Source organism: Oculina patagonica, chromosome 10 (genome assembly GCF_052425735.1).
Source record: "Oculina patagonica isolate OP01 chromosome 10, crgOcupat, whole genome shotgun sequence".
NCBI lineage: Eukaryota > Metazoa > Cnidaria > Anthozoa > Scleractinia > Oculinidae > Oculina > Oculina patagonica.
In genome coordinates, this window is record NC_135767.1 from 10,683,104 (window position 1) to 10,707,705 (window position 24,602).

At 36.8% G+C, this 24,602-nt stretch overlaps 2 protein-coding genes and 1 pseudogene across 3 annotated transcripts in view; 2 read left to right on the forward strand and 1 right to left on the reverse strand.

Annotated features, from left to right (window-relative positions):
* Positions 1 to 18,534, reverse strand: part of LOC144667429 (uncharacterized) — a 67,334-nt gene extending 48,800 nt beyond the window's left edge. The window contains exon 1 of the mRNA XM_078528840.1: positions 18,525 to 18,534. The gene's annotated coding sequence lies outside the window, so the exon portion shown is untranslated. The remainder of the gene's footprint in view (positions 1 to 18,524) is intronic.
* On the forward strand, positions 41 to 973 carry LOC144667218 (uncharacterized; annotated as a pseudogene).
* Positions 2,931 to 23,612, forward strand: LOC144667419 (uncharacterized). 2 transcript variants are annotated; one of them, XM_078528814.1, is made up of 15 exons: positions 2,931 to 3,227; positions 3,931 to 4,008; positions 5,065 to 5,175; positions 7,320 to 7,415; positions 8,328 to 8,423; positions 8,943 to 9,038; positions 10,349 to 10,444; positions 14,668 to 14,754; positions 15,082 to 15,123; positions 18,306 to 18,368; positions 19,090 to 19,164; positions 20,211 to 20,427; positions 21,391 to 21,510; positions 22,299 to 22,433; positions 22,989 to 23,612. In XM_078528814.1, the coding sequence occupies exons 1-15, from the start codon at positions 3,025 to 3,027 to the stop codon at positions 23,352 to 23,354; spliced, it is 1,881 nt and encodes a 626-aa protein (XP_078384940.1). In that variant the 5' UTR covers positions 2,931 to 3,024; the 3' UTR covers positions 23,355 to 23,612. The 2 variants fall into 2 exon arrangements, with proteins under 2 accessions (XP_078384940.1, XP_078384941.1); XM_078528815.1 differs by lacking the exon at positions 14,668 to 14,754 and having other exon boundaries at positions 2,932 to 3,227.
* Positions 23,613 to 24,602: the final 990 nt, after the last annotated feature.

Here is a 24,602-nt window from a genome sequence, read left to right on the forward strand (position 1 = left end):
TAGTGTGCAGAAAAAAAATATTCAAACCCCGCTTAAAGCGATGACAATGGGCCAGCTCGATCAAAATCTTCGCCGATTTTATGCCGAAGCGAGGACAAAAAAAGGCGAAGAGTACAGCAAATCAACCTAGAAAGATTTTTAAATGCTCCCCCAAATAACAGAGGCCTACAAATTTCCACAGGCCCGAGATTCGCTAGGTCCAACCTAATGCTAGATGCACAAATTAAAAATCTAAAACGAAGCGGCAAAGAAAATGTCACGCACAAACCTGCAATTGAGGAAGAAGACCTGCAGAAGTTGAAAACAAGCGAAGTTTTCTCCTTGTCATCCCCACGTTCCTTGCTGAGGAACGTTTGGTTCCATGTCGTCCTGGTGTTTTTACAGAAGGGACCGTGAAGGTCAAAGAAGCCTCACCACGAAGAGCTTCAAGTTTGAAAGCGATGCGGCTGGGAGGAACTACGCAACAATGAGCCACGATGAATTATTCAAGAATCATCCCGGAGGGTTAAAGGACGTTGAAAGTACAGAAAAAGAAGCTAGAATGTACGAAACCGAAGACCAAGGTGACGGCTACAAGGCCTTGAAGCTCTGTCTTCAGAAAGTGAATCCAAATTGCACCGCCTTTTTTCAGTATCCGAAGAAAAACTGCAGAGCTGAAGATGCCGTTTGGTTCGAAGCACGCCCACTTGGAATGAACAGCCTCGCAAAAATGATGAAGATCATCAGTGAAGAAGCGCGTTTATCCAAAATTTACACAAACCATTGTGTAAGAGCCACTGCTATCACTCTCTGGTCCAACGCTGGAATTTCAAACCGCCACATTATGGCCATTTCAGGACACCGCAGTGCGCAGTCTCTAGTCAGCTACAACTCGCGGCCTTCCATCTCCCAGTTACACAACTGTAGCCAAGTTTTGTCGAAGGCGTTTTTTGCTTCTACCATGCAACAACCAAAGTCATCCAAAAGAAGTTAGCCAGTCTCAGCATCTATCCATGTTCCAGACCAAACAAGTGGCACCGAAATCGCTCTTCAGCGACTGCAGTGTTCAAAACGTGCAAATCGTTTTTAACGGTTCCTCCTCTGGATTTCAATCAATTTTTAAATGACAGTTTTCCACTTTCTGACTGTTCTGTATTCCGTTTAAAGTACACATAAGAATTGTACCGATTATTAGTTACAGACCTCAGAAAGAACTTTTCTTGATCGATATTTCAGCAGATTTCAGGAAATGTAAATACTTTTTGATTGAGTGAACGGCGCTGCTGTGCAATTTGTGAATGAAGTTTCGCGTGCCTATTTTTTCTTGTCATGTAAGACTACACAACCATTTCCGTGCGGTGAAGCGCCACTAAAACCACATCTTTTACACCAAGGTGTTTGTGTTATGTTATAAAACAAATGGTAAACGTCAGAGCATGCACTATTGAGTTACAGATGCACTTGGGAGGTTTGCTAAGCACTCAAGAAGCTAGATTCGCCCTCGGCTATCGCCTCGAGCGACTCTTACGCTTCTTTCGTGCTTAGCAACCTCCCGCGCGCATCTGTAACTCAATAGTGCACGCTCTGATGTTTACCATTTGTTAATTAAACCGTCATAAAATCGCATTCCTTAACACCAAAGAGTTCAAACTTTTTTTAATTTCTGGCATTCTTTAAGTTATAGCCATAAATTTATGAAAAGTAACTCACGTGATAGCCTACAATGCAGGACATTAATGTTGGGACACTTAGCACAATTCTGGGCCAAATGACTGCTTGTCCCCCTTCCCCCCAAACAATGTTGAGAATTGACCATCTCACACACCAAGATCAGGGCATATAAGTTTGTCAACATTGCTTGGGGGAGAGGGGGGGGGGGCGAAGCAATGAACAAGAACAGTGCCAAACCCATTCTTTACGTACAAAAATATATCTGGTATGACTAAGAGATCGCCTTCATAAGTGTCCCAAGATTTAATGTCCTGCATTGTAGCTACAAAGGGCCTATTTTTGGTTTTTCGTGTCATCAAAATTCTAAAACCCAGAATCGTAAAACCCCTGAGTTTTGATCCTTCATTGGCTATAAGACGTCCTTAATAGATATCTTTTTGAAGGTTTCTTTTTAGCTCGAAAGCGTTCGGCGTCTTTAAGCTAGATAGAGCATTTTAAATTTCGGAGTTCCACCGTACACGAGATCAAAGATGGTCACTTCTGAAATCCCTATTCCTGTTCAGTTGAGATTTTGCGAGGGGTGTTTATGTGAATGTTTACTTTTTTATGATGGTGATCTGACCACTTTTTGTAGAAGAATTTAATGCCAGATGTTTTCATTGATTTCCGGACGCCATGTTGGAGCCCAAGCATGTTGGGCTCCAACATGGCGTTTCCAAACTGTGCTCTCTAAATTTGCGTGAAACATTTTAACGGATAACTGGAGTGCGGAATAACGTACAGACCTGAGACTTGGACAAGTAGTTTATATAGTAGTTTTCTACAACCTGTAATATTCTTGATTTTTTTTACTCAATAGTTTTGGATTTTATTTTTTCGCGGCGTGACAGTGAAAACCACCTATTGAAATTCCAAACACCTTTTGATATAAACGATCTTCGTGTCAAAGCATCTGTTTACTCAATTCTCGGAAACTGAAAGTTCATAATTTGCTCTTTGGTTTTATATTCTTGGAAAGAAGATGTCATAATTGCATGTTAATGACTGAAACGAAATGTTGTTGTAAGGTTGGTGAATTTCTTACCATTTATTGCCTGCTTCGTATTTTTTTCTTTATTTTTTCTTTGTTGGCCTGTGGAAAAGCATCATTTGACAGATTTACACCGCCAGATGCGACCAATCGTAACAGATTAGCTGATGTGAACAAAAGATTAACAGACAATGGTTTTATTTTTCATGTAACTTTAGTTCCGGTTTTTCCGGGAAAAATATACGTAGTTATCAATAAACTCTTTAAATACCACATATTTGCTCAATCAAATTTTACAGGTTTGATTTTGTTCAGAGAAGCTAGTATTTGTAAGATATGTAGTAATGGCGGAAACGCAAGAACATCTAAGACAAGGAGAAGAGGAAGTTAAAATTGGTCAAGTCACAAAATTTCTGCAATGTTTAGATGCCGTACTCACAGAGAATCGAAACATATTTACTGTCTTGCCAGAATTACATAAACACTTCGTCGAACTGGAAGCGAACATGACGAAAAAGGACAGAACTGTCGCAGGCAATAATAACGGGTACGCCAGTAAGTCGTATGCAATACTTTATTTCAATAGATTTATAGAAGGTGTGTAAAATGTACGTTACTATTACGTTGTTTTCGACACGTTTATGTGATCTGTGAATAATTTTAAACACAGTAAGGACCCGTCACGCAACCGACAATCTGCTTACTGCTGGCTGATAAAATTTTTGTTGAAATCCCACTGAGATCAGGTTAAATACATTGAATTGCAATATGGTGCGAAATTGAATCAGTATTTACAAAGCTTATCTCCGACAGAAAGAAACGCAAAAATTGTTATAAATATCTCAAGATTTGCTTCAATGGCAGATGATTGTGCTTGTTCATTTTAAGCATTTATGATCATATATAGAAACTGAATACAGTGTGCGTACTCTAGGTTTGTGATACCGGTACCATTTTCCATGATAGGTGTATGAAAGGGTAACCTATGCTTTAATGGATTTATTTGCTTGTTTGTTTTTTTACTCTATAAATTACTTCTGTCTCCTTCTCTAGGTTTTGGCATAGTTAGTAGAGGTTTTGGTTTTGACATTTCTGTGCAGCTGGTAGAAAGCAATGAAACAAAAGTAATACAAGTTCTGTACAATTGTCTGTTTGTATGGCGAGGAAAAATCTTAGATGAAACGCAAAAGATTGTCAAAGACGAACACGAAACCAAATTTTTAAAAGGGAAGCTTTTTTTCTACTTAAAGAGAATTATCCGGGAATAAAGAAGGACTGGAATACAAAAGAGAGCAATGGCAGACGCAACAGAAAAGACTGGAAAAACAGTAAGTTTCATTTTGTCAAAAGCAGTACAGTACTATATGGCAAAAAGTAATTGGTGAAAAGTATATGGTAAAACGTAACTGGACTCAGAATCAGTTTTGAGCCCGCTTAACTTTTTTTATTATTATTTTTTTTATTTATTGCAATACTGACAACCGCTACAATACTAACGTAATTTACTAGCGTTACTTACAATATTGACGTTATTTACAACACTTATCACTTAACTGTCAACACTAACTTGCTCACAATACGAAAAAATCTTACAATACAACAAAGCTTACAATTGCTTACAGTTAAAATAGCTTACAGTTTCAATTATATTAATGTTGCTAACTTAATGATTTGAAATATAACGAAAAGATAAATATATGTATATTGAAATATTTTGCAATTAATCTTAAAGCCCGCTTAACTTGTGTTGTGTTCTTGGGCAAGACACTCTTTACTTTCACAGGGCCTCTCTAAACCCAGGTGTAGATATTGGTATTAGCGGCCTGTGAGGGCAACCTTACAGAATGCTGAGATGTAATCTGCGATGGACTAGCATTCCATTCAGGGGGAGTAGCAAATTCACTTAATCGGTTCATGCTATACAAAAAAGTACTTTAAATATAACGTTATCACTTCGAATCCACTGTTGGAAGTTCGATATTTTACTAGTATCTTATACTGATTTGCTAAATTGTTTGGAACTTTACTAGAAACATTATACGTGAAAAATGGGGACTTTTCCGCACCATTTGTCAAAGAAATTGTCCCGGATTTTTGTTCAGGGTGTGGAACACTTAAAAAAGTAGTGAAACGAGTTTCTGTGAGAAAAATGAAAATATATTTACACAAAGCAACTAGTTTATAGATACTTGCTGATGCCTCCTCTTCATGATGAATGAAATCCGCCGAAAGTAAAGAAAAACTGCCTAAAATATTCGACCGCTCTAAAACTTGTATCCCACGAATCCCACTGTCTAAATCTTGGCATTATTTTGGTAAGTCCTAACTTTATAATGTTAAAACATATAGTTTAATTTATCTTATTTTGTCTTTAACCATTAAAGAATAACTCGTTTAGAGAAGGATCTAAAGGACGCAAACCAGACGATTTCGAACCTGGAGTTAAAAAATAAGCAACATGACAAAGATGTGGAAATGCTAAAAGAAGAAAACAGGTTTGTATCACTGGTGTGCGCTTCTTTTCTGAAAACGCCTGCTTACAGTATAGTGAGCAAAATAAATTTAGTTATCAATTTATGTACCATCATCTAATTGCATGGATTTGAGCTAAGGAAAGGGTGGGTTTTGGGAAATACTCAAAAAATTCTGCAAATATTTAGCTGAGAAAAATTGTGCACTGCGAAACTAGGTAAACACAAATTTTACAATTGACTCATGATCTTTGGTTTGCAGCTATTTTAAGTCATTGCTTAACATTGATGATAAAATAACGAGTTTGCTCACATGTATATTTTGTGGTTCAATTTTACCCTTTGTACATGCTGGTATTTTTCCTTGTTTTATATTCACTATTATATATTACCATATGCACAAGAACAAAGGAAAATACCAAATTGTATGAAGGCTAAAATTGAACCACAAAATATATAAAAAACTGAGATTGTTGAGTATAGGTCGATTCGACAAAGATATTGAAAAAGTAATATTCGGAAAGTTACAGCAATGTCCGCCATGCTGGTTTCAATTTTGTAATCTCATCTGAAAATAAGAAATCTTGTACGAAAATAGCAAATTAACTCACAAAAAAAGTAATAACCACGAGGCAACTTTTTAGAAGAAAGTGTTAGGACGATTTACTTTTTGTATTTTATTACTCTTTAATAAGTACGTTTCGCTGAAATTACACAGAGAGAATTATGATAATATAAATATTACCGTTTTACATATTTATAAAAAATGAACAAGGAAAACACATAGATATAGTAGGTTTAGATAAATATTGACATACTCGATAACAAAAATAAGACATAACTAAGACAGGCTTAGGGAAGGACTAAACTAGATTTTGTTTCATTTTCTATAATGTTTTGTCCGTTTATTACTATCAGATGCAATTTTTGCTCTATTTAGTAGGTGGTTTTAATCTTAAGGTCGCGGGGGATACCAACTGCATGAATACATTCATGAAGGGAAATTTTGCTTGACCTGCATCTTTTAAAACGCTTATTTCTCAGCTGTTATGGGTGCGATTAAGCTCAAACTTTACAGAGACATAAAGAAATGACGAAAGATTGTGAATGTCGTCTTTTATTTGGTACAGCTGTAGATTGCATTTAACGGCGATGTTATAGCCTCGTTAGTGCCAAATTGGGAAAAACATGATTTTGTGGCAGAGTTTGCGGAACGAGTAGGAGACAGCACACTGTGATCTTGTCAAAAGCTAATCAGTCAATACCTCAAGAGTGTCATAGCAGAAGCGGATTTTTTGATTTAATGTTTGCCAGCAAGTTATGGCGGTTTAAGTGCGCAAATTTGAATTTAATGTGTTCTACCTCTTTCTAAAAGCGATCTTTTAAAATTCCGCTTCTGTTATGACACACTACAGTATTCATAGTTTACCTATCTGCAGTATCTAGTAATGAAGTTCTGTATCCGCGCTGTATCCTCTGCCACAAAATTGTCGGAAAAGTCCAAACTTTGAGATTTCCGAAGGTGTCCCGACCTAAATACGATCATTTTGCCAAGGAGAGATGTAATTATGTAATTATATTCCACGCTTTTATGGTGAGAACAATGCGTTTTTAAAAAGGGCACGATTGTTTATGCCAAATATTTTTGTGATTACTCTGAGTTGCAGAAATATTCAAATTCAAATGAAAATAAGCTCAAAGACTTCCTACAATCTATATGAACGTATATCGCTAAGTGTTGTTTTAAATTGGTTAAAATATCAAAGAAACAGGGATTTTTTACAAATCACACGCACGCGCCCATATTTTTGTCCAGTCATAAATATCTCGTAAAGTTGTCGATGTCAGTCGTTGCACTTCGTGCATACGCTTTAAATAAATGCATAATGATGAGCCTAAGGTGTCCCCCGCGACCTTAAGAGACATGTGCGAAGTTTAATTTGCATTAATGACATCTTCAGTTCTGAAGATGGCAGCAAGGATTCCTAAAGGTTTCTTTAAAAGTTGTACCTTTATATATTGCTAACAAGAATGTATATATATATATATATATATAGTTCGGGACCTTTTCATTGCCACGCATTCAAAGGTAAACTGACATAGTTTGATTATCTGTTCATTGCATATGTAAACTGCCATATATGACGTCAACCTTTTCTTATTCATAGGGATAAGCAAGATAAAAACTACCACCAAAGCAAGTGCAAAGACCTCAAGGCAAAGTTAAGGACGACAAAAGAAGATTTAAAGACCAAACAAGACCAGTACGTCAAAGAATAAACTTTATTTATTTTATTGCCATATAAGGTCATATAAAGCTTTGATTGACGGACGCCTAAGGGTTCTAGTTCAATGCAACTGAGGTGGCTTATCACTGAAATTGATGATCAACAACTTGGCCTTGATAGGCAGTTTGCGACAGGCTTCTGTCACTCAAAACGTAAAATGACCGTTAGTTAAGATTATTATAAGGTAATTATAAGTTTTGATTGAAGGAAGCCTAATGAGTTTTGATTCATTGCAAAAACGTCGAGTATCACTGAAATTGATGGTCAATAACCTGCCTCTGATAGCCCGAGCGCGCCGTTCTCCAAGTGTACCGTATAAGTTGGTTATTTTTGAACTGGTTATAAACCAAAAAAATGAGACCTGCAGTTCCGAATAACGACATCATTTAGTTGAAGTGGTAAGAATCAATATCCATAATAGAGAAAAAATATATTTGTTGCTAACATAGTAAAATTATAATAGACGTACAGGAACTGTTTTTCTACAGGTTCTTTTGGACCTGTTTGTCACTTATTTAATGCAAGATTTCCGCACCGTAACACTCAAGTATCTTTTTGCTTGCTGTGACTGTTAGGTCTGTTAGGAGATTTTTTAGTTTAATTTTTCGTAGGAGTAAAGGTGTGAACCACAACTGCCACGAGATACATGATTTCATTTGTTACTTATCTTATTTCTTTTGGGGATTTGAAGCTCAATGGAGAGTGAGGCGAATGTATAGGTTATTGAATTCATAGGGAGCTATAACATTAAGCTTCCTTTATTCCTTATTTACTCACGCATATTTTAAAGCCACATGCTTTAAGATATTTTGAGAGTGTCATGCCAGTTTCCAATGGCATGAATCAGTTTGTTTAATTGTTCTGACGATTTGGTTCAACTTCTTGTAGAATTGCAGAACTTGGAAGGGAGCTTCGTTCAAAACAGGAGGATTACGACAAAGAGATGCAACGCAGTAGGGAAGAATTAGCTGTAAAAGAAAAGACGTTAGTGGGATTCATAAGCACGGAATGTTACAATGTCTCTTTAGCAAGTATTCTAATTGCTTATTAGGATCACAATACATTTGCGGGTGATATTTTACACTACATTTCATTATAGTTATTAGCGAAGGAATGGCGTTAGGGTATATGTACGTCGCCCGATAGCGATAAAGAAAAAGTTAATCAAGATTTGCTCAAAATAGTCGATTGCCATTTTTAAAGTTAAGGGTGAAATTAGCAGACTCAAGGATATTTCTAAACCCAAGACGTGTACAGGCAAGAGTACAAAAATTTACTTCAGACTGCTTTTTAAATAAAAAGTAGGCGTAACTTATTTTATCCTATCAATAAGGCTGGCAACTGTACGTGACCTACAATCACATATTACCATTGAAAACAACCATAATTATAAGAAACCGACCAATCAGAGCACAGGCATAATTTGTGTTTATATAACAAAAACAGAAGCATTTATATAAAAAGGCTACTTTCAATGGTTATATTTTTGTGTTTATTTTGTAGACTAGCAAAAACGAAAGAAGAGTTGGACATGGTAAAACAACAAAGCGATGAGTGCTGTAGAGATCAGAAAACTAAAATAAATAAGTTGGAAGCAAGGTAATATACGTATTAATAAGTTGAAATGTGATGAACGTGCACAGATAGAGTCTAAAATGCATTACTTCTTATTACATTCTGTAATTATGGGTTAGAGACTGTTGTGAGTGTTTTGTTGACAAATACACGCACGCGCTGGCCGCACAATGAACTCGAAATTTTCAATACTGCACGAGGCGTAGCCTAGTGCAGTATTGAAAATTTCGAGTTCATTGTGAGGCCAGCAAGTGCGTTTATTTGTCAACAAAACACGAACGAACAGACTCTAACCCTTTTAATATACAATCTGAGTACACTGCAAGCGATCATCGACTAAACGAACTTCAAACAATAAGCTTTATGTTTAAAAGTATTAAAGAAGTCTAGTAATACATAATTACACGGGATAACATCAATAATATAAAATTCACAAATAACCCGTACAGAAATAAAGCTTAAAATGGTTCGTAAAGTCGTTCATCAGCTGTGGTCGTTCATAAAAACAGCAGTGAACAGTCAGCGAGAAACTTGTTCAAAGCGAGTCGATGGCTTTCACAATCAAGCAACTACAAGCTAGTCAATCGCACACAAAAATCTATTTATTGAGCTGCAGTTTACCTTTGAACATAAAAGCGCTTCAAGTTGTTATCCTCTTCGATTTTGTTTGATATTGGATCGTTGATAATTTGAAGAATATATTTTTCTTCCACTTCTACAAGCCTTGAAGCTGAAGACATTTACAGGTAAAGCAAAATCACGTGATCTATTTTAACCAATTGCGCGCGTGGATTTTGGACAGTGAACGAAGATTGTATATTAATGCTTAATATCACAGGCACATAACCCACCTTGCACTTATTACTTGCGTAACATTATCTCATATTATGACTTTGGTAGAAATAAGCCACAGATTCAGTTGCTTCACATGTGCCAGGATCACTAGATATCGACCCACACCGCCGAAAAAATTCAACATTATGTTCGTGAAAGGAAGATAAGAAAAGTAGGGGAAGCTGTCTATTATGACACCTTTCTCTTGTTCAAATTTTGCGCTCCACAGCACCATATTTTGTTGTGGAATAAGAGGAGTTAAAGGAGTATGTAAAGTGCTGTATTGGTTGGTAGCTTCCGATGACATTAATTTCTGTAATATTAGGAGATTGTGTTCCTCAAGACACTCGCGCAAAATTAATTAACAATTGGTTAATTACTTCATAACTAGTCAGTTTATGTGTGTTATTAGAAATTCAGGGCAATAGAGAGTTAGAGTTTCCTTTAAAATGGAAACACAGAAATAGATGAAAAATTCCACTTTCTATGCCTGATATTAGAATTGCAGAGCTTGGAAATGAGCTTCTTTCAAAGCAAGAGGATTTGGAGAAAGAGGTGCAACGCAATCAGCAACAATCAGTCGCAAAAGACAAAGCGTAAGTGGAATTGTTCTTCTGACAATAGGTAGCTTTTAACAAAAGAATGTTGGCTTGGTCTGACAGTATACCTGCAAGCGCTTGTGGGTTATTTGGTGGAATACAAGAAAACAAGTGATAATTCTAAGTCGAGATAAGATAACGGACCAGCTATCCTAGAGAGCTAGAAACAACAGTGAAGACGTGCATGCGAGAAAATCTTCCTCAAGAAAGCTTGTAGATTGCCATGTAAGACAGCTGCAGAGATGACTTCTGTTCCGTTACCTTCACAAGCAGCTCATACTCAAGATACGAAAAGTAGTGTCTACAACTGGATTTTCAAAGTCTCCCAAATCAGTGGCAGACAGCGCAGCATAATGTTGCTTATATTAGAGAGTCGCGTTCCACTGGTACCGCCTGCATAAACCATTGATTGCCTGGATTTCTTGTATCGTGAGTTTGGTTGCCCCGTGTTATCTTCTACCATCGCATTCACAGCTTTCTCTCAGCGTTCCATCCCGTCAAATTTGTTTATTTGTGCCCACACTTCAAATAATCCTATTAGCACTCGCTTGGCTCACAGATCCTCGCTATTCTGCAGTGTCAATATTTGTTGTGTTTTAGACAACTTTCTCCTTGTATTCTAACGGGTTTTTTTCTTCATACATAATACACTGCAGTTAAACGTCTTATGTTTAACACTGCTAAATTCAATGATCAGTGAGGAATTCTAATGGAATTCAATTATATGAAGTGATCAATAACTTGAACTCGTTATGGGCTGATACAGATTGTTATCCTGCATTAATTACCATGGTATACGATCTTAGATTGTATGCAAATAAATAATTAGATGGTAACACATATTAATACTTGCTGAGATGGAATCACAGTGATGGTGAAATAAATTAATGAGCTTAAGCAACGACGACGGCAATGTCGACAACAACGTCTGGTAGTAACCGGTATGCAATGCATACTAAGGCGAGGACGTTCCAGTAAAGCAAGACAGTATGTTAAAAATTCCAGACAAAGAACTGAGAAGAGACCTTTCGGGCTTCGTTTTTTTGTTGTCCTATTTCAGACTGTGACATCACTCTTGAGAATCACTCCTTTCAGAAAAATTCTCTTGGTATTCAGATAGTTTAAAACAAGTTCTCTGGGGAGCATCATGTGATTTTGAAATGGGCAATTTACACTGACAAAGCCAAAAATGTCTATTGAGTGAAAATGCGAGTCCAAAAGATGTGTGATTTACAGCAAGGAGCCCAAATGTGTGACCACTTTTAATTAATTCACATTCTTTCGTGCAGGGAAAATTGTTAGTACATTAAAAGTGATCACCCTTTTGGGCTCCTCACTGTAAGTCGAAAGTTGAGACACCGAGACATTTGCTATAAAAGGGGGGGAAATGGGTTTAGAAGGGGGGGAAATGGGTTTGTTGTGCATTCCAACGAAAGGTTAGTTTCTAACCAATGTTACTGTAATTAATAAAAGGCAAATTGTAAGCTGCTTTGATCACAAAATTGGCACGATTTCATTCGTACAACTCTAATAAGATGTCTGCACTGACTGTACAATCTGTAATGTAAATTTTGTGCAGTAAGTCCAAAAACTTAATATCATTTAGAGGTAAAACACGCAGTGCAAGGAAGTACAAGTTTCCAGGAAGTAAAGTTGATATAGCATCTTGATTTACTCTTGTTAAATTTAAATGGGGCTAAAAGTTGTTTGCACTTTCTGTACAATTTGTGATGCAAGTAAGTCCAATAAGTCCAACATCTTGATACAGTACATGTGGAGTCTAGGAAGTAGAGTTGATACAGTGGTTTGCCAGTAATGAATTTGAATTGAAGGATCTTTCAGTAGCAAATCCAGAGATGTTTTACACAGTTTATTTTTTTAACTTAGGTGTTATTGCTACATGGTTTTCGCTGTGTTTTGTTTAAATATATCTGCCATTCATAGTGAGGATTGGGCTTTCTATATATTGCATAGAGGCAGAATAGAGGCCAATAACCAGTTCCAGTCAAAGCAGTTCCAATGCAATAGCCACATTCATGCTGCTTCTTGACAAAGTGCAGATTAAACATATTGAAGCAATTAGGACAAAACACAGCTGTCAGTGGATTCTTTGAAAACTTTATTTTGGATGTTTTCTGTTGTTTTTTAATTCTGTTCTGTAAACATAATAAAAGAAAGAATCAATTGTTAAAAATTTTATAACTGTTTTACACATATTTGTTTAGACACTAAGACTGATTAACTACAACAATTTATTGCAACATAAGTAGTTACTTAAATTTTTTTTTCTGAAACACATCTTTCTACATGTACACTATGCTTCTTAAATCATTTACTAGTTATTATGGTCTACAAAAATGTATATACTCTTTTTTGGTTGCTATTAAACCACCCAGCTTTAAGGTCACTTTAGTGTGTCTTGAGAACACCAGTTTGGACTCTTGATTTATTTAGATTTGTATAAATGTGATCAATTGTAGTTCTGTTATCAGTGGTAAAGCCTGAAATAAGTTTGTTTGTATCCATATTTTACAATCACTTGTTTATAATTACTGCTGCTTTGCACACCATTATTAAAATCAATGTTGAAATCTGACCTAGTAGTATACGAAAACGTTCTGTTGACAGAAGGGATCGCGAATGAAGCCCTCTCAATGCTTAGTAATCTATAAATTCCAGCAAATTAAATATAACAACATCTACCAGATATTTAGCCTTTTAAAATCGTTATTTCGATTCCATAAATACTTTGTCCATTATGCTATTCAATAAAAGCTAATAAAGTACATGTATAAGCAAACTGATATAAATTTTTGATAGCTCACCTCAGCAGTTGTGGCAATATATTCTTCTGCACTTCTCCTCTTCAGTTAAAGCTCAGGTTACAATGTCGCCAGTAGTTCAGATCACAAATATATCAATCCTGATGTTTAATTAGCCGTGCTTATATTGCTTTCAATGCTTTATATCCAGTTCAACTTCAGTCTTGAAAGGCAAAGGTCTGCCGAAACAGCACTCGCCAGCTGACTCCCAGCTCGTAAACCACAATTTAGTTCGGTGTGTCGATAAGGTTTTTGTGTACTATGATATCTCAATATGTTTGTAAGTGAGCGCAAAAAAATATCAGCTACTAATGTTACTTCGAGTCAAGGCTTCTGGCTGCGAAAAAGTCTCGAATAACCAAGATGGCGGAGGAAAACAAATCTCAAGCCATATTCTTAGTTACCAATCCCCCTCGGTTCGAATCATCACATCGCCCATCGCCCGTTGTAAGCCCAACCGATTTATCGCTTCATAACATAAGGCTCGAGACTAACGTCCTCGCCTAAAAATGAATTTATATTTTACTTGAGATTTCACAATTTTCCGGACGTATTCTGCTTTATATTTATCGCTTTAAGAACTACCACCCATTGAATATTCAAAGAGAACGTTCAACCCAAATAGAGAGAACCAAAATTAGCCGTCGTGGCTGACGTTGTCCAAAATACGCAGAGTTTGGTCGTTTCACGTTGTTGTTCGGCAGAGAACGGCTATGAAATATACCAAGATTCAGAACCCACGTGCAGAGTTATTATTTGGTTTGGTGTCGTTCTAGTTGCCGCTGCCGTCGTAGTTTGCTTAAGCTCTCTATTGTAAGGAGCCGACGTTATGCTCAGGGGCAACATTTTCTCCTTTGCTAACTTAAGTTCTCGGCCGGTTGATCAAACAGTAGATAACGCTGTCCATTGGATAAATTTCTATCCAGTGGATAAGTGTTGACAAAACAAACTACGCTATCCAAAAGCGATCCGGTGGATAGTGTTATTCATTTTTTGATCAACCGGGGCCTGTTGATTGATGATTGATTGCTGCCATTTGAATAAAGGCCGAAACACAAGCGTACCCATACAGCGAAACGTAACCTAGACACAGTGTACGTAAAAAAATGAAAGACGGTGATTAATTTACCAGAGTCCAGGCTTTTCCAGGGCTTTCTTTGTTTAAAATATCTTTCCAATTAATCCCCTAGACGCCTTCGAATAAACGCCGCATTTTAGAGCAGAAATATTAATAAACGCCGCCCTCGAATAAACACCGCATCACGATATTATTAGAATAAACGCCAAACCCGAATCACGAAAACTTTAAAAACGTCGCGGCGTTTATTCGAATAAAAGCGGTATAGATACTTTCCTGCTTAAACTAAGAAACTAAAATAATTGATGATCGTTTTATAGAGAGAAAATAGAGCGAGAAAGATTAAAACAACATTACATCGACGACTTGAGAGCCAAAGAAAGTAGGCTCAAAAAGTCAGAAACAAGGTAAGTACAACGTTGGTTGCGATGCTATTAAGGTGGATTATTACTGTGGGCCTTTTTGTATTTCAATTATATTACATTTAGCAAATGATGCGCGCAAAGAACGTTTACTATGACAATTTTAAGTATTAACCAATGAACGGAATGAGACGGCCATTGCATAGTGTCAATAAAAGAGATAAAACGCACCCCCTTTACGGACCTTTTTAAAACTTCTCGGGAAAAATTTCTTTTGTCATCAACAAAAGAACATTAAACGAAATGTACAATTCTTAAAAAAAGTTCTGTAGGTTATGGACCTTAACTGTCCTTTGATGTTTTATTTTGCAGTAATGAAGAGTTAATTCGTCAGATCCAAGAGTACGGAAAAAGGTAAGAATGTTAGAGGCAGGGAGTTTTATAGATATTTTGAGTTCCCCACAAAGGAAGACATATGTTTAAAATGCTATTTACGAGGTACAGTTTCGCTATGATAAAGAGACATGCAGTATTTCTTTTGTGCCAAAAACCATGGTCTGGGACTTCAAACCAAACTCAAATCACCAACAGTAAGAGATGCAAATGATTAGTAATAGTAATTGGACTGAGTGGAATACAATTCAAGGAGTTATCGGGCAAGTAATTTAAAAATCGGCTGAGCGCGCGGCGCGAGGCCGATTTTAAATTACGAGCACGATTTCTCCCTGAATACCCGATTCCCTCTATAGCGCGCGCCTGCAGGGAATCACGGTAGTTGTATTCATCAAATCTTGCGCGAGACCCAGCAACGTGCATCGTTGCTGAGTCTCGCCATGGGTAGTACTATCCATGGTCTCGCGCATGGTTTGATGAATACAACTATCGTGATTCCCTGCAGGCGCGCGCTATAGAGGAAATCGGGTATTGTACGACACGAGTTCCAATTACTAATAAATCCTATCAATAACAAAACTGGAGGTTAAATAGTCTTTCAGAACCTTTTTTGGTGTGAAAAAGTCAAAGGTAAATTTAATTGGTTGTACAAACAGTAAGAAAAGAGCAAGAAAAAACCATCTAAATGCACATGATTGACGCACGTATGGCGTAGGTGTCCAATAACAGGTATCCAATTTGAAGTTGTTCAAATCGGATACCTGTAATTGGACACCCACGTAATCGCGCGCCAACTACGCTACAAATAGGCGCGCGAAGAACCAATCAAAATCGAGAATTTTGTTATAGATACGATTGATATAAGTATAATATAAGTGTAGTATGCAAATGTTGTAAGTTACAAAAGCAAGAAGTGTATTTAAAATTGTTTGTTAATGGAGGTGACAAATAAGTATATCTCTAATGTACCGTAATGATTCGATTTAGCGCCCGGGGCGCTTATTTACTTTTGGCACCTCAAGGGTGGGCGCTTATTCGAGACAGGGCGCTTATTCGGGACAGGGCGCTTATTTAATTTTTTGAGAAACAACCAAATGTTCGAAACAAAACTTTTATAAAAAATTAAAATAACTAACAATAACAGAAACAGTAAGAGTAACAAATTGTTGAAAGTTCAGTTACTTTTAAAAGGATTGTTCATTTTAGCAGTAAATATATACATGTACGGTACGGTGAATGTTCATGAGTTCACTTTTCGACGTTGATGACTTCAGTAGGGGCAGTTATCCACAATAGGGACGCTTATTAGAATAGGGGCGCTTATTAGAATGGGGGCGCTTATTGGAATAGGGGCGCTTATTGACAAAAACACATTCGAAGGGGGGCGCTTATTCGGCAGGGGGCGCTTATTGGAAGATGGGCGCTAAATCGAATCATTACGGTAAGTGATTTACGTAATGTAATGTAACGTGACCCTGTTAAAATAAGGAAGAAATTCTGTGAAGTGAGTGTCAAGTGGTATAAACGTGTATAAAACATAGGCACACTAAGCGTGCAGGAGTTATTTTTTCAATTTATGGGGTGGCTTGGGATGAGACTGGGTGATTGTCCTGTTGGAATGGTTTATGCCAATAAATGGGTTGAGTAATTTGTGTATGGCGGCCCACGGAGTCACTTTTTTACACGAAATTTGCTTGAAAACAAATATTTTTTACGTGCACTTTGTACGTAAGAACTGTCTTATTCAATACGTGAATTTTTCATCATTTAATTGAAAAACAAGAACTAATTTAATTATCAAAATGTCACGAAATGGCCCGTTCTTAACAACTGTAACGTGATACTTTTGTTTGTTATGGTATACTTTTGGCTTTTTGCTGAACACTGTAACGTGATACTATTGTTTTTTTTTTCACTTTTGTAACATGATACTTTTGTTTTTCTCGAAAAAGCCATGTCTCCATTTAACACGCTCATTAACGAATCAAATCGAAAACCATCTCTTCGGGGAAGTTCTTTAAAGCGCAGTACACCTGGAGTATTTGTTTCCTGTGAGAACTGTTTCAACAAAAGATTTTGTTTCCTTGTAAATGTTATTTAACAAACAAGAACTAATTGAGTTATCAAATTGTCACGGAATGGCACGCTCTTATTCTGTTTTTGCTGTCGATCGTAGTTGCTTTTAACAGCCAAGTTAATAACCTATACCGGTTCATTAAATGTTTGAACGAGATGTTTTAAAGGTATAAACACAAACGCCACTTCTGAATTGGTAAATTGAGCAAGACGCCCAAGAGACTAATTAAATTTATTGCGGTTTGCATTTGGCGCGACGGAGTCTCCAGTTATATTTAGGAATCTAAAGAAGATTCCTTTTCATTTCTTCGACTCTTTGTAAATATGCCTACAGTATTAACATCATAATGACAACATTATTCTTTAAATCTGCTTTGTGCAAATGCTTTATGTGATTTTTAATTTTAACTACGGTCAGGAAAGCTAGCCTCTCCAAAACAAACGCTCGAATAAGACAAATAACAATTTTGTGTTGGGCCTTTTGCTTACCGGCGTGTGCGTTGTAAGCAGGCGAGCGTTAGGAAAAACACGTTTTTAATCCAGGGTTAATTCACAACTCACCAATTCCACCTCCTAAAAATCTTAAGTCTTCCAACAAAATCGCTCACTACAACTGTGTCAGATTGCTTCCCCTTTATAAACTACAATTTGATTGGTTCTGATAGTACCCGAAACTTGATTGGCGTAACAAACAAACATACTTCACTGACTGAGTGTCTGACTGCACGGTCCATCACGACGGCTAAGAGCTATTTTTGAAAAATAACTAAAAAACTGAGGGAAGTGGTGTAGAAAGAGCTAAGAATTCTAAGCATCAGCATCAAGATTAAAAATATAACACAAACATCGGTGATAAACATTATGAAAAATCGCATTTTTATAAACCTGACGTTTCGTATGCTAAGCTACATACATTTTCAAAAGTATGACCGTTAAAATTTTGGCAACTATTTTATAAAATTGCGATTTTTCATAATGTTTATCACCGCTGTTTGTGTTATATTTTTAATCAAGTTACGATGGCCTAAAACCAAGAGTCTATTTGATTCAGCATCAAGAGTTTCTGAGTATCATGTTAGGTTTTCCGATGAAAGTAAAAGTAAGATGTTGAAATGTTTTCTTGACAGGAACGAAAACTTGAACACTGAAATGGAAAATAAAAAACTTGAGTTGCAGCACTACATGGAAAGGTAGGAAAACATGCCTAAGAATGACGGAAAAATCAGTTTCACTGCTCGATCCTTGTAATCTGCATGCTTACTTTATTTGCTCAGACAGGAGTCGCGGGTGCAAACTTAACTACTATTTTTTTCTTTAACCACTAAATACCGAAAGCGATTCATGACATCTGTTTACCCTCAACAGCTTGGAATGAAAATGAACAAACTATGTACAATAAAAAGTTTAAGATAATAATTATGGGCATTGGAAAGAAGCTGTTCTCGCCTTCTTGTTAGGAAGTGACTGCGCAAAAGAATATGAATTAATTCAAAGTGGCCACACTTCTTAGTTCCTTTCTGTAGTACTGTAATTATGCTTTTCACTAAGTTCCAATTTGTTTTTCATGTTTCTTGCTCCAGCGCTCGTGTATTTCTCTAAAGCTAAATTCAATAGCATTGTTAAAATTTTTAACTAGATGTAACTGTTTTAAAAAAAAATGAAATATGGTCTTGGGTGACGGTTTGGCTTTACTGTCCACTTCATTGGTCATGGCAGTATGACATTTTATGGCATGTTCGCCCAAACATGATTTGAAATGTGTTATCTTTTTCTACAACTCTTGACTTTTCTAATAATTAAGTTATTTTCTTTCGAGTTAGGAGTCATCTCGCAGCCTCTTCAAAATAGCTTCAAAAGAGATCGTTCATCATATTAACCCACTAATTATTCATCCATTTTTATTCGCTTTAGGTTCAAACAACAAGAGGAAAATTTCAAGACTGGCTTATCACGAAAAGAAATGGAAGTGAATCAACTGAAACAGAGGTAACACATCTAAATATTATAACTAATGAAAAAATAGCCTGTGCAAAGACATTTCTTTTTTTTTTTTATAGCGCGCCCGTACTGCGTTCGAGCTTGTTCGATTCCCCCGCGGTTTGGCGCGCCTTTTAGAATATACAGTCGCGCATCATACCACTTTCTAAAGGTTACACACTGAAAAGGGACTATGCCCGAAACGTTTGTGATCTGCACAAAATTATAAATTTATCCATTTTTGACAGTTTTCATTTTTTAATTTTCTTCTCGAAATTTAAGGGTCCTTTGTATGCCATTTTTAGATAACTTATGGGATGAGTTCTGCGCATGCACCATCTTATTTAATCAAGAAAATATCCCTTCTTTTAGGCCCCGTCCACACTGACCCGGGTAAATTTGAAAACGCCGCGTAAAATGTTTTCCGTCCACATTAACCCGGGTAAATTTGAAAACGATACGCTTCATTAGTAAGTAAAAGTAAAATTAAGTAAAGTCTTTATTTAACGAGGGTAACACTAAAATAACATAAAAAATACTAACAAACCAGTGGCCCTCTAAAATTATTTACAATAAAATATAATTATACACTATTTCACGCTCCAAGTCCAAACGCTCATTGGTGAGCGTTTTTGAAAAGCTCCGTTTTCGGTGACCGAAAACGCCGTTTCATTGTTGACGGTTGGCCTAACCGGAGAAAAAAAAGATGCGTTTTCAAATTTAGCCGGGTCAATGTGGACGGGGCCTTAGACATTCTCATTTTTAGAGTCCGCTATCCTTTTAGTCAACACCGGCCCTTGACCGGTTCCAATTTGAATGTCCGCGATGACGTACTCACTTATGCCTGTCTTCTCAGGCATAGACCGCCGACAATCCTTCTCCAGCCAGCTGACTCTATCCTCCTTACGTTGAACCAGGTTCTGTCAACCATAGCCCCTATTCCTTATCTTAGCCAGACATCAATTTCTCTGTGTGCTGTTTAGCTAAGCCGATTCCCTAACCATATAAAACAATTATGTATGTCCATGCGCTGTTAATTTTCTTCTTTTTTGAAGGCTTGCTGGTATTTGTGAAAAACGAGTGAAACAAGATCAGAGAATGGTTGAAAACGTATTAGCATTAAACCAACAGTCTGAAGTGGAAAACGACTTTAGAGAATTTTTTGACAGTAATAGAGAAGATGCCCGAGACATAATCCAGTCTATATATGGGTCAGAAGAAGAAATCGACGTTCATGTTTACTATCCTAGAATAGCATGCACAATATTCGAGGTGAGTTGAATTTTATTTCATCATCTAGTGTTATATAAGCGCTAAAGATAATTTTTGAGAGATTTACCATAAAAGTGAAACGTGACCATAGGTAAAGCATTGACTTAATTTAGGTGAAGTCAGTTTAACTTCAAATGGTAGCCAGCTAAATATTTAGAACAGTGTCACAAAGCATGCGTTAGAGAAATTTGATTTCCCTTTAGATGAAAAACAACGCGAGTATTAAAAAAACCGAATGGACGCAACCATGTCTTGAATCGTGGATACAGAGTGACAGTGGTGTGTTACGAAGCATTCTGTTTGTGTTACATAACAGTAGTTAGCACTGTAGCGGTCCTCTTCACATTGTTTTAGTCAGAGGTGTTGACAAGCATTGTGGTGATGCCTCGCCTGTGTAAAATTGCATTGTAGCGGTGTTACATAGCATTGTTGCAGTATGACCATCCCAATAAAATATTTATTTTTCTCTTGTGATGGTGGGTCGGTCGGTCGGGCAAAATAAAGGAATGAATACTTTAAGGGGTCTGGGTCATTTAAGAAGCCAGGAGATGAAGAACCGAAAGGTTTTGTTTCAGTCGATCTCGCTGAGAATGTTGGAACAAGCTTTAATGCCTTTGGCACGAAACAGCCTTTGAAAATCTTAGTATCGATGTTAATTAAAGACAAGACAGACAAGGACATCACATCATACCAATTGTTGTCAAAAAAACAAGATCGTGTACTTGTAAATTAAATTGCTTGCTTCTTTGACTAGTGAATCTGGAATTGTTTTTTTGCATTTCGAAAACAATGGGTCGTCGGGCAATGGGAAACAAAACATTTTATTGAGATGGCCTATTAGGTAACATTGTATGAAAGTCTTGACCAGCACTGGAGCAGCGTTACCCAGCTGATTGTAGCAGTATTAGGCAACAGTGCACAGGTGTAAGACATGAAATAATGTCAATAAAACATTTATTGCAGACTGCTTACGAGCACGTGAATGATGTCAAAAAAGCCGTGATTGACTTGTTTAAGGAAATAACCAAAAAGATGATTCACCACGCTCCCGAGATGGGTCGCAACTTCAGGCTTACGAGGACGGTGAGGAACATGTTTCAATCGATAACCAGTAGACCTAATCGGAAAACGTTGCAAGACGTAGAATATTTTTTAAAATAGCCAGAAAATAAGCGTTTCAAAATAGTAAATAAATTCGTAATCATAATGCAATGCTGCTGTACTAAGAAATAATATTATAGGTTTTAGAACATAAATTTTCTGTGTGCTGGATTTGGAGTCTGTGTAAAACTAGATACTGCAGTTAGTATTTTTAAAAATAAATAACCAGTAGACCTAATCGGAAAACGTTGCAAGACGTAGAATATTTTTTAAAATAGCCAGAAAATAAGCGTTTCAAAATAGTAAATAAATTCGTAATCATAATGCAATGCTGCTGTACTAAGAAATAATATTATAGGTTTTAGAACATAAATTTTCTGTGTGCTGGATTTGGAGTCTGTGTAAAACTAGATACTGCAGTTAGTATTTAACAATGAATCTCTTCGTTGTTGTTTAAACAATCCTGAGTTCTATCTTCAAACTGCTCGCTTCCGTCTCTATGAATCATGTAACAATCCGTGTTTTAGCGTGCGATTTTTTGGGAGAACGCAGCGTCCGATCTCACAAAGGATCTGAAGCGAGTGTGAAAACTTCGAATATGATTGGGACGAAACGCTAATTAGCGTGTCTCATTACAAATTATCTCAATACAAACTTTAGACTGTTTTGTAGTCTTTCAATACAATTGTTTATAAATGGGTGATGTTAACACGCGCTCCAGGGAGAAGGTCTATTAGGTTACGAGTTCTTAATCTGATTTTTTTTCTAAGGATGGGAATTTTGTTTTTAATCCGATTTCCATTGATGACCACAACACTTCGGAGGAATCAACAGATGTCCTTGATGCTCTGCTGATTTCCTTGAAAGAAACATCACATGTCTGCAACCTTCAGTGCTTAGAAAAAGTACGATTTTCCTTATGCTATAGAATATATTATTATTATTTGTGGCAGTACGGTAATTACTATATGAAACAATGAATGATAAGCCCTAAGCTCTCTCTTGGCCGTCCAAAATCCAATATGTCGATCGTCTAAAGAGATGACTGTTGTGGCAACACATACATGTAACAGCCTAAGGCACACAAAAATTGAAAGACTGAGTTGTGGGGATATTTTCTCAAATGTGCGCGAACAAACCTATAGAATTGGAAGGGCGAATTAAATTTAATTTTTATTCTCTCTATTTCAACGAATGCGGAAGAAATGAAAAAGAAGCAAACACAAACAAACCCCCGATACCGCAAAAAGAAAATCAAAACCAAAAATCAAAACAAACAAACAAACAACTGAAACAATAAACTAATTCTTAATAAGCAAAGTTTTGAAAAGTGAAAAAGAACAATTTGTAATTTATTCATATTCATATTGTGTATTTCTCTCAGTCTTAAAAAGTAAATATCAATGTTTTTTCCTCTTGTACAATTAATTTTTAAATTCATCTTCCTTTCTTTATCTTAGGATGTCGCGCAAAGTGCCTGGGAAAAATGGAATGAGTGGTATGATGAGGATACGTCATTCGTACACACGCCGTCTTGGGATGTGCTGACTCAACTCAGTAGCTACACCAAGGAATGCATCCGTTTAACATGGAGAATGGTCACCCAGCTCCCACCGCTGCGAGTCGAATACCAATCCTCCAATTTTGATTGTAGCATTCACAAGAAAACGGCATATCATGACATGGCCGAGAAGAACCCGGGGAATGAAGAGACCTCAAGTGCCGAGATTGCGTGTTATTTGTGGCCCGGCCTGTATGATGGAGGGGTCAGACTCATTCGCCCTGGAGAAGTTCTTTGTAAAATTGAAGGAGACAACTTTAAATAGGAATAAATAATTAGTCGAGCATTTGAAAAAGTAGTACCAAATGCCTTATTTTAGTTCTTGATCATTGAACCAATTAAATGTTTTTTGAGGGATAATTTGATTTGCTTATTGCTAAATCGAGAAAGGAAACCCTTGCACTTAATATATCTTAAACCGTTTTAACTGCCACAATTGTGGAGTGCGATCACCAGGCCGGTTTTGGCACTGGGGCGGGAGGGTCAGGAAAATTGCCAGAGGACAATACACTGTATTCTGGTATATTCTAATATGCACTTATGCACTTGTGCCACGGATGGATGTGTGACCTCATAATATTGCACACCAACACTTAGTTGCCGGCATGGCTAGTTAAATGTCGTCATTATGAATACGCCGTCTTGGGCGTGGCATCTTAACTTCTGGCGATTTCTTTAACTAGTTGGAGCTACGGTTTTAATAAAGGCACAAAAATTTGTAGATATTTTAACTGTATTGACAAATAAATTAATAATTCCCATGCGGAAGTCTGGATATCAAAAGCGCTTGTCTAGCCACAACGTGACCGAGCAATTCAAGCGGTTTCTTAACGTCATGGATAGGACAATCCTATTCAGTCTTCCCCACAAAAAGTTTTTTAGTCTTAAGTACGCTACCATTTTGGTGTTTAATTTACAATTAGCAATTAATTGAATTTGTACATCAAATAATAATGGCCCAGCCCACTGCAGGTCGCAAATTGCTAATCTAGGCTCGCCAGTCTTACATCCATTACATAATTCTGAAGTTGTGTGCGTCACCATTCGAAAACGCCTATAGTTTTCTATGGTAACTCTACGGTAAATAATACACTGGCAGCCTCCAAATGGTCATTACTAGTTTATTCGGTGTTTAAAAAAACTCTACACGGCTATAAGACCGTCTCTATTAAAGGGACTATGTCACGGATTTACCAGATTTTTGAACAGCCAAAAATTTATATTTGCGTCGCATGAAACCTAGCAGTAATAGTCCATTTTTATTAAAAAATGCTATATTAGAGCACTGAAACTGTTAACTAGTATTATTGGCTGCGGATGGCGCGGATAGAAACGGATTGCAATTTGAAAACGTAAGGCAAACGTTTTCAAATAGTTTCTGTGCGTCTTCAAAAATCAATATTTATAGCCGTAGCTTGATTTCTACCCTCAAATTAAGGTTATATCTTCTTTTAGATGTTCAAAGATATTGTTTTTTTATGGGTTAGGTTGCCTTCCACTAATTTCAGAACAG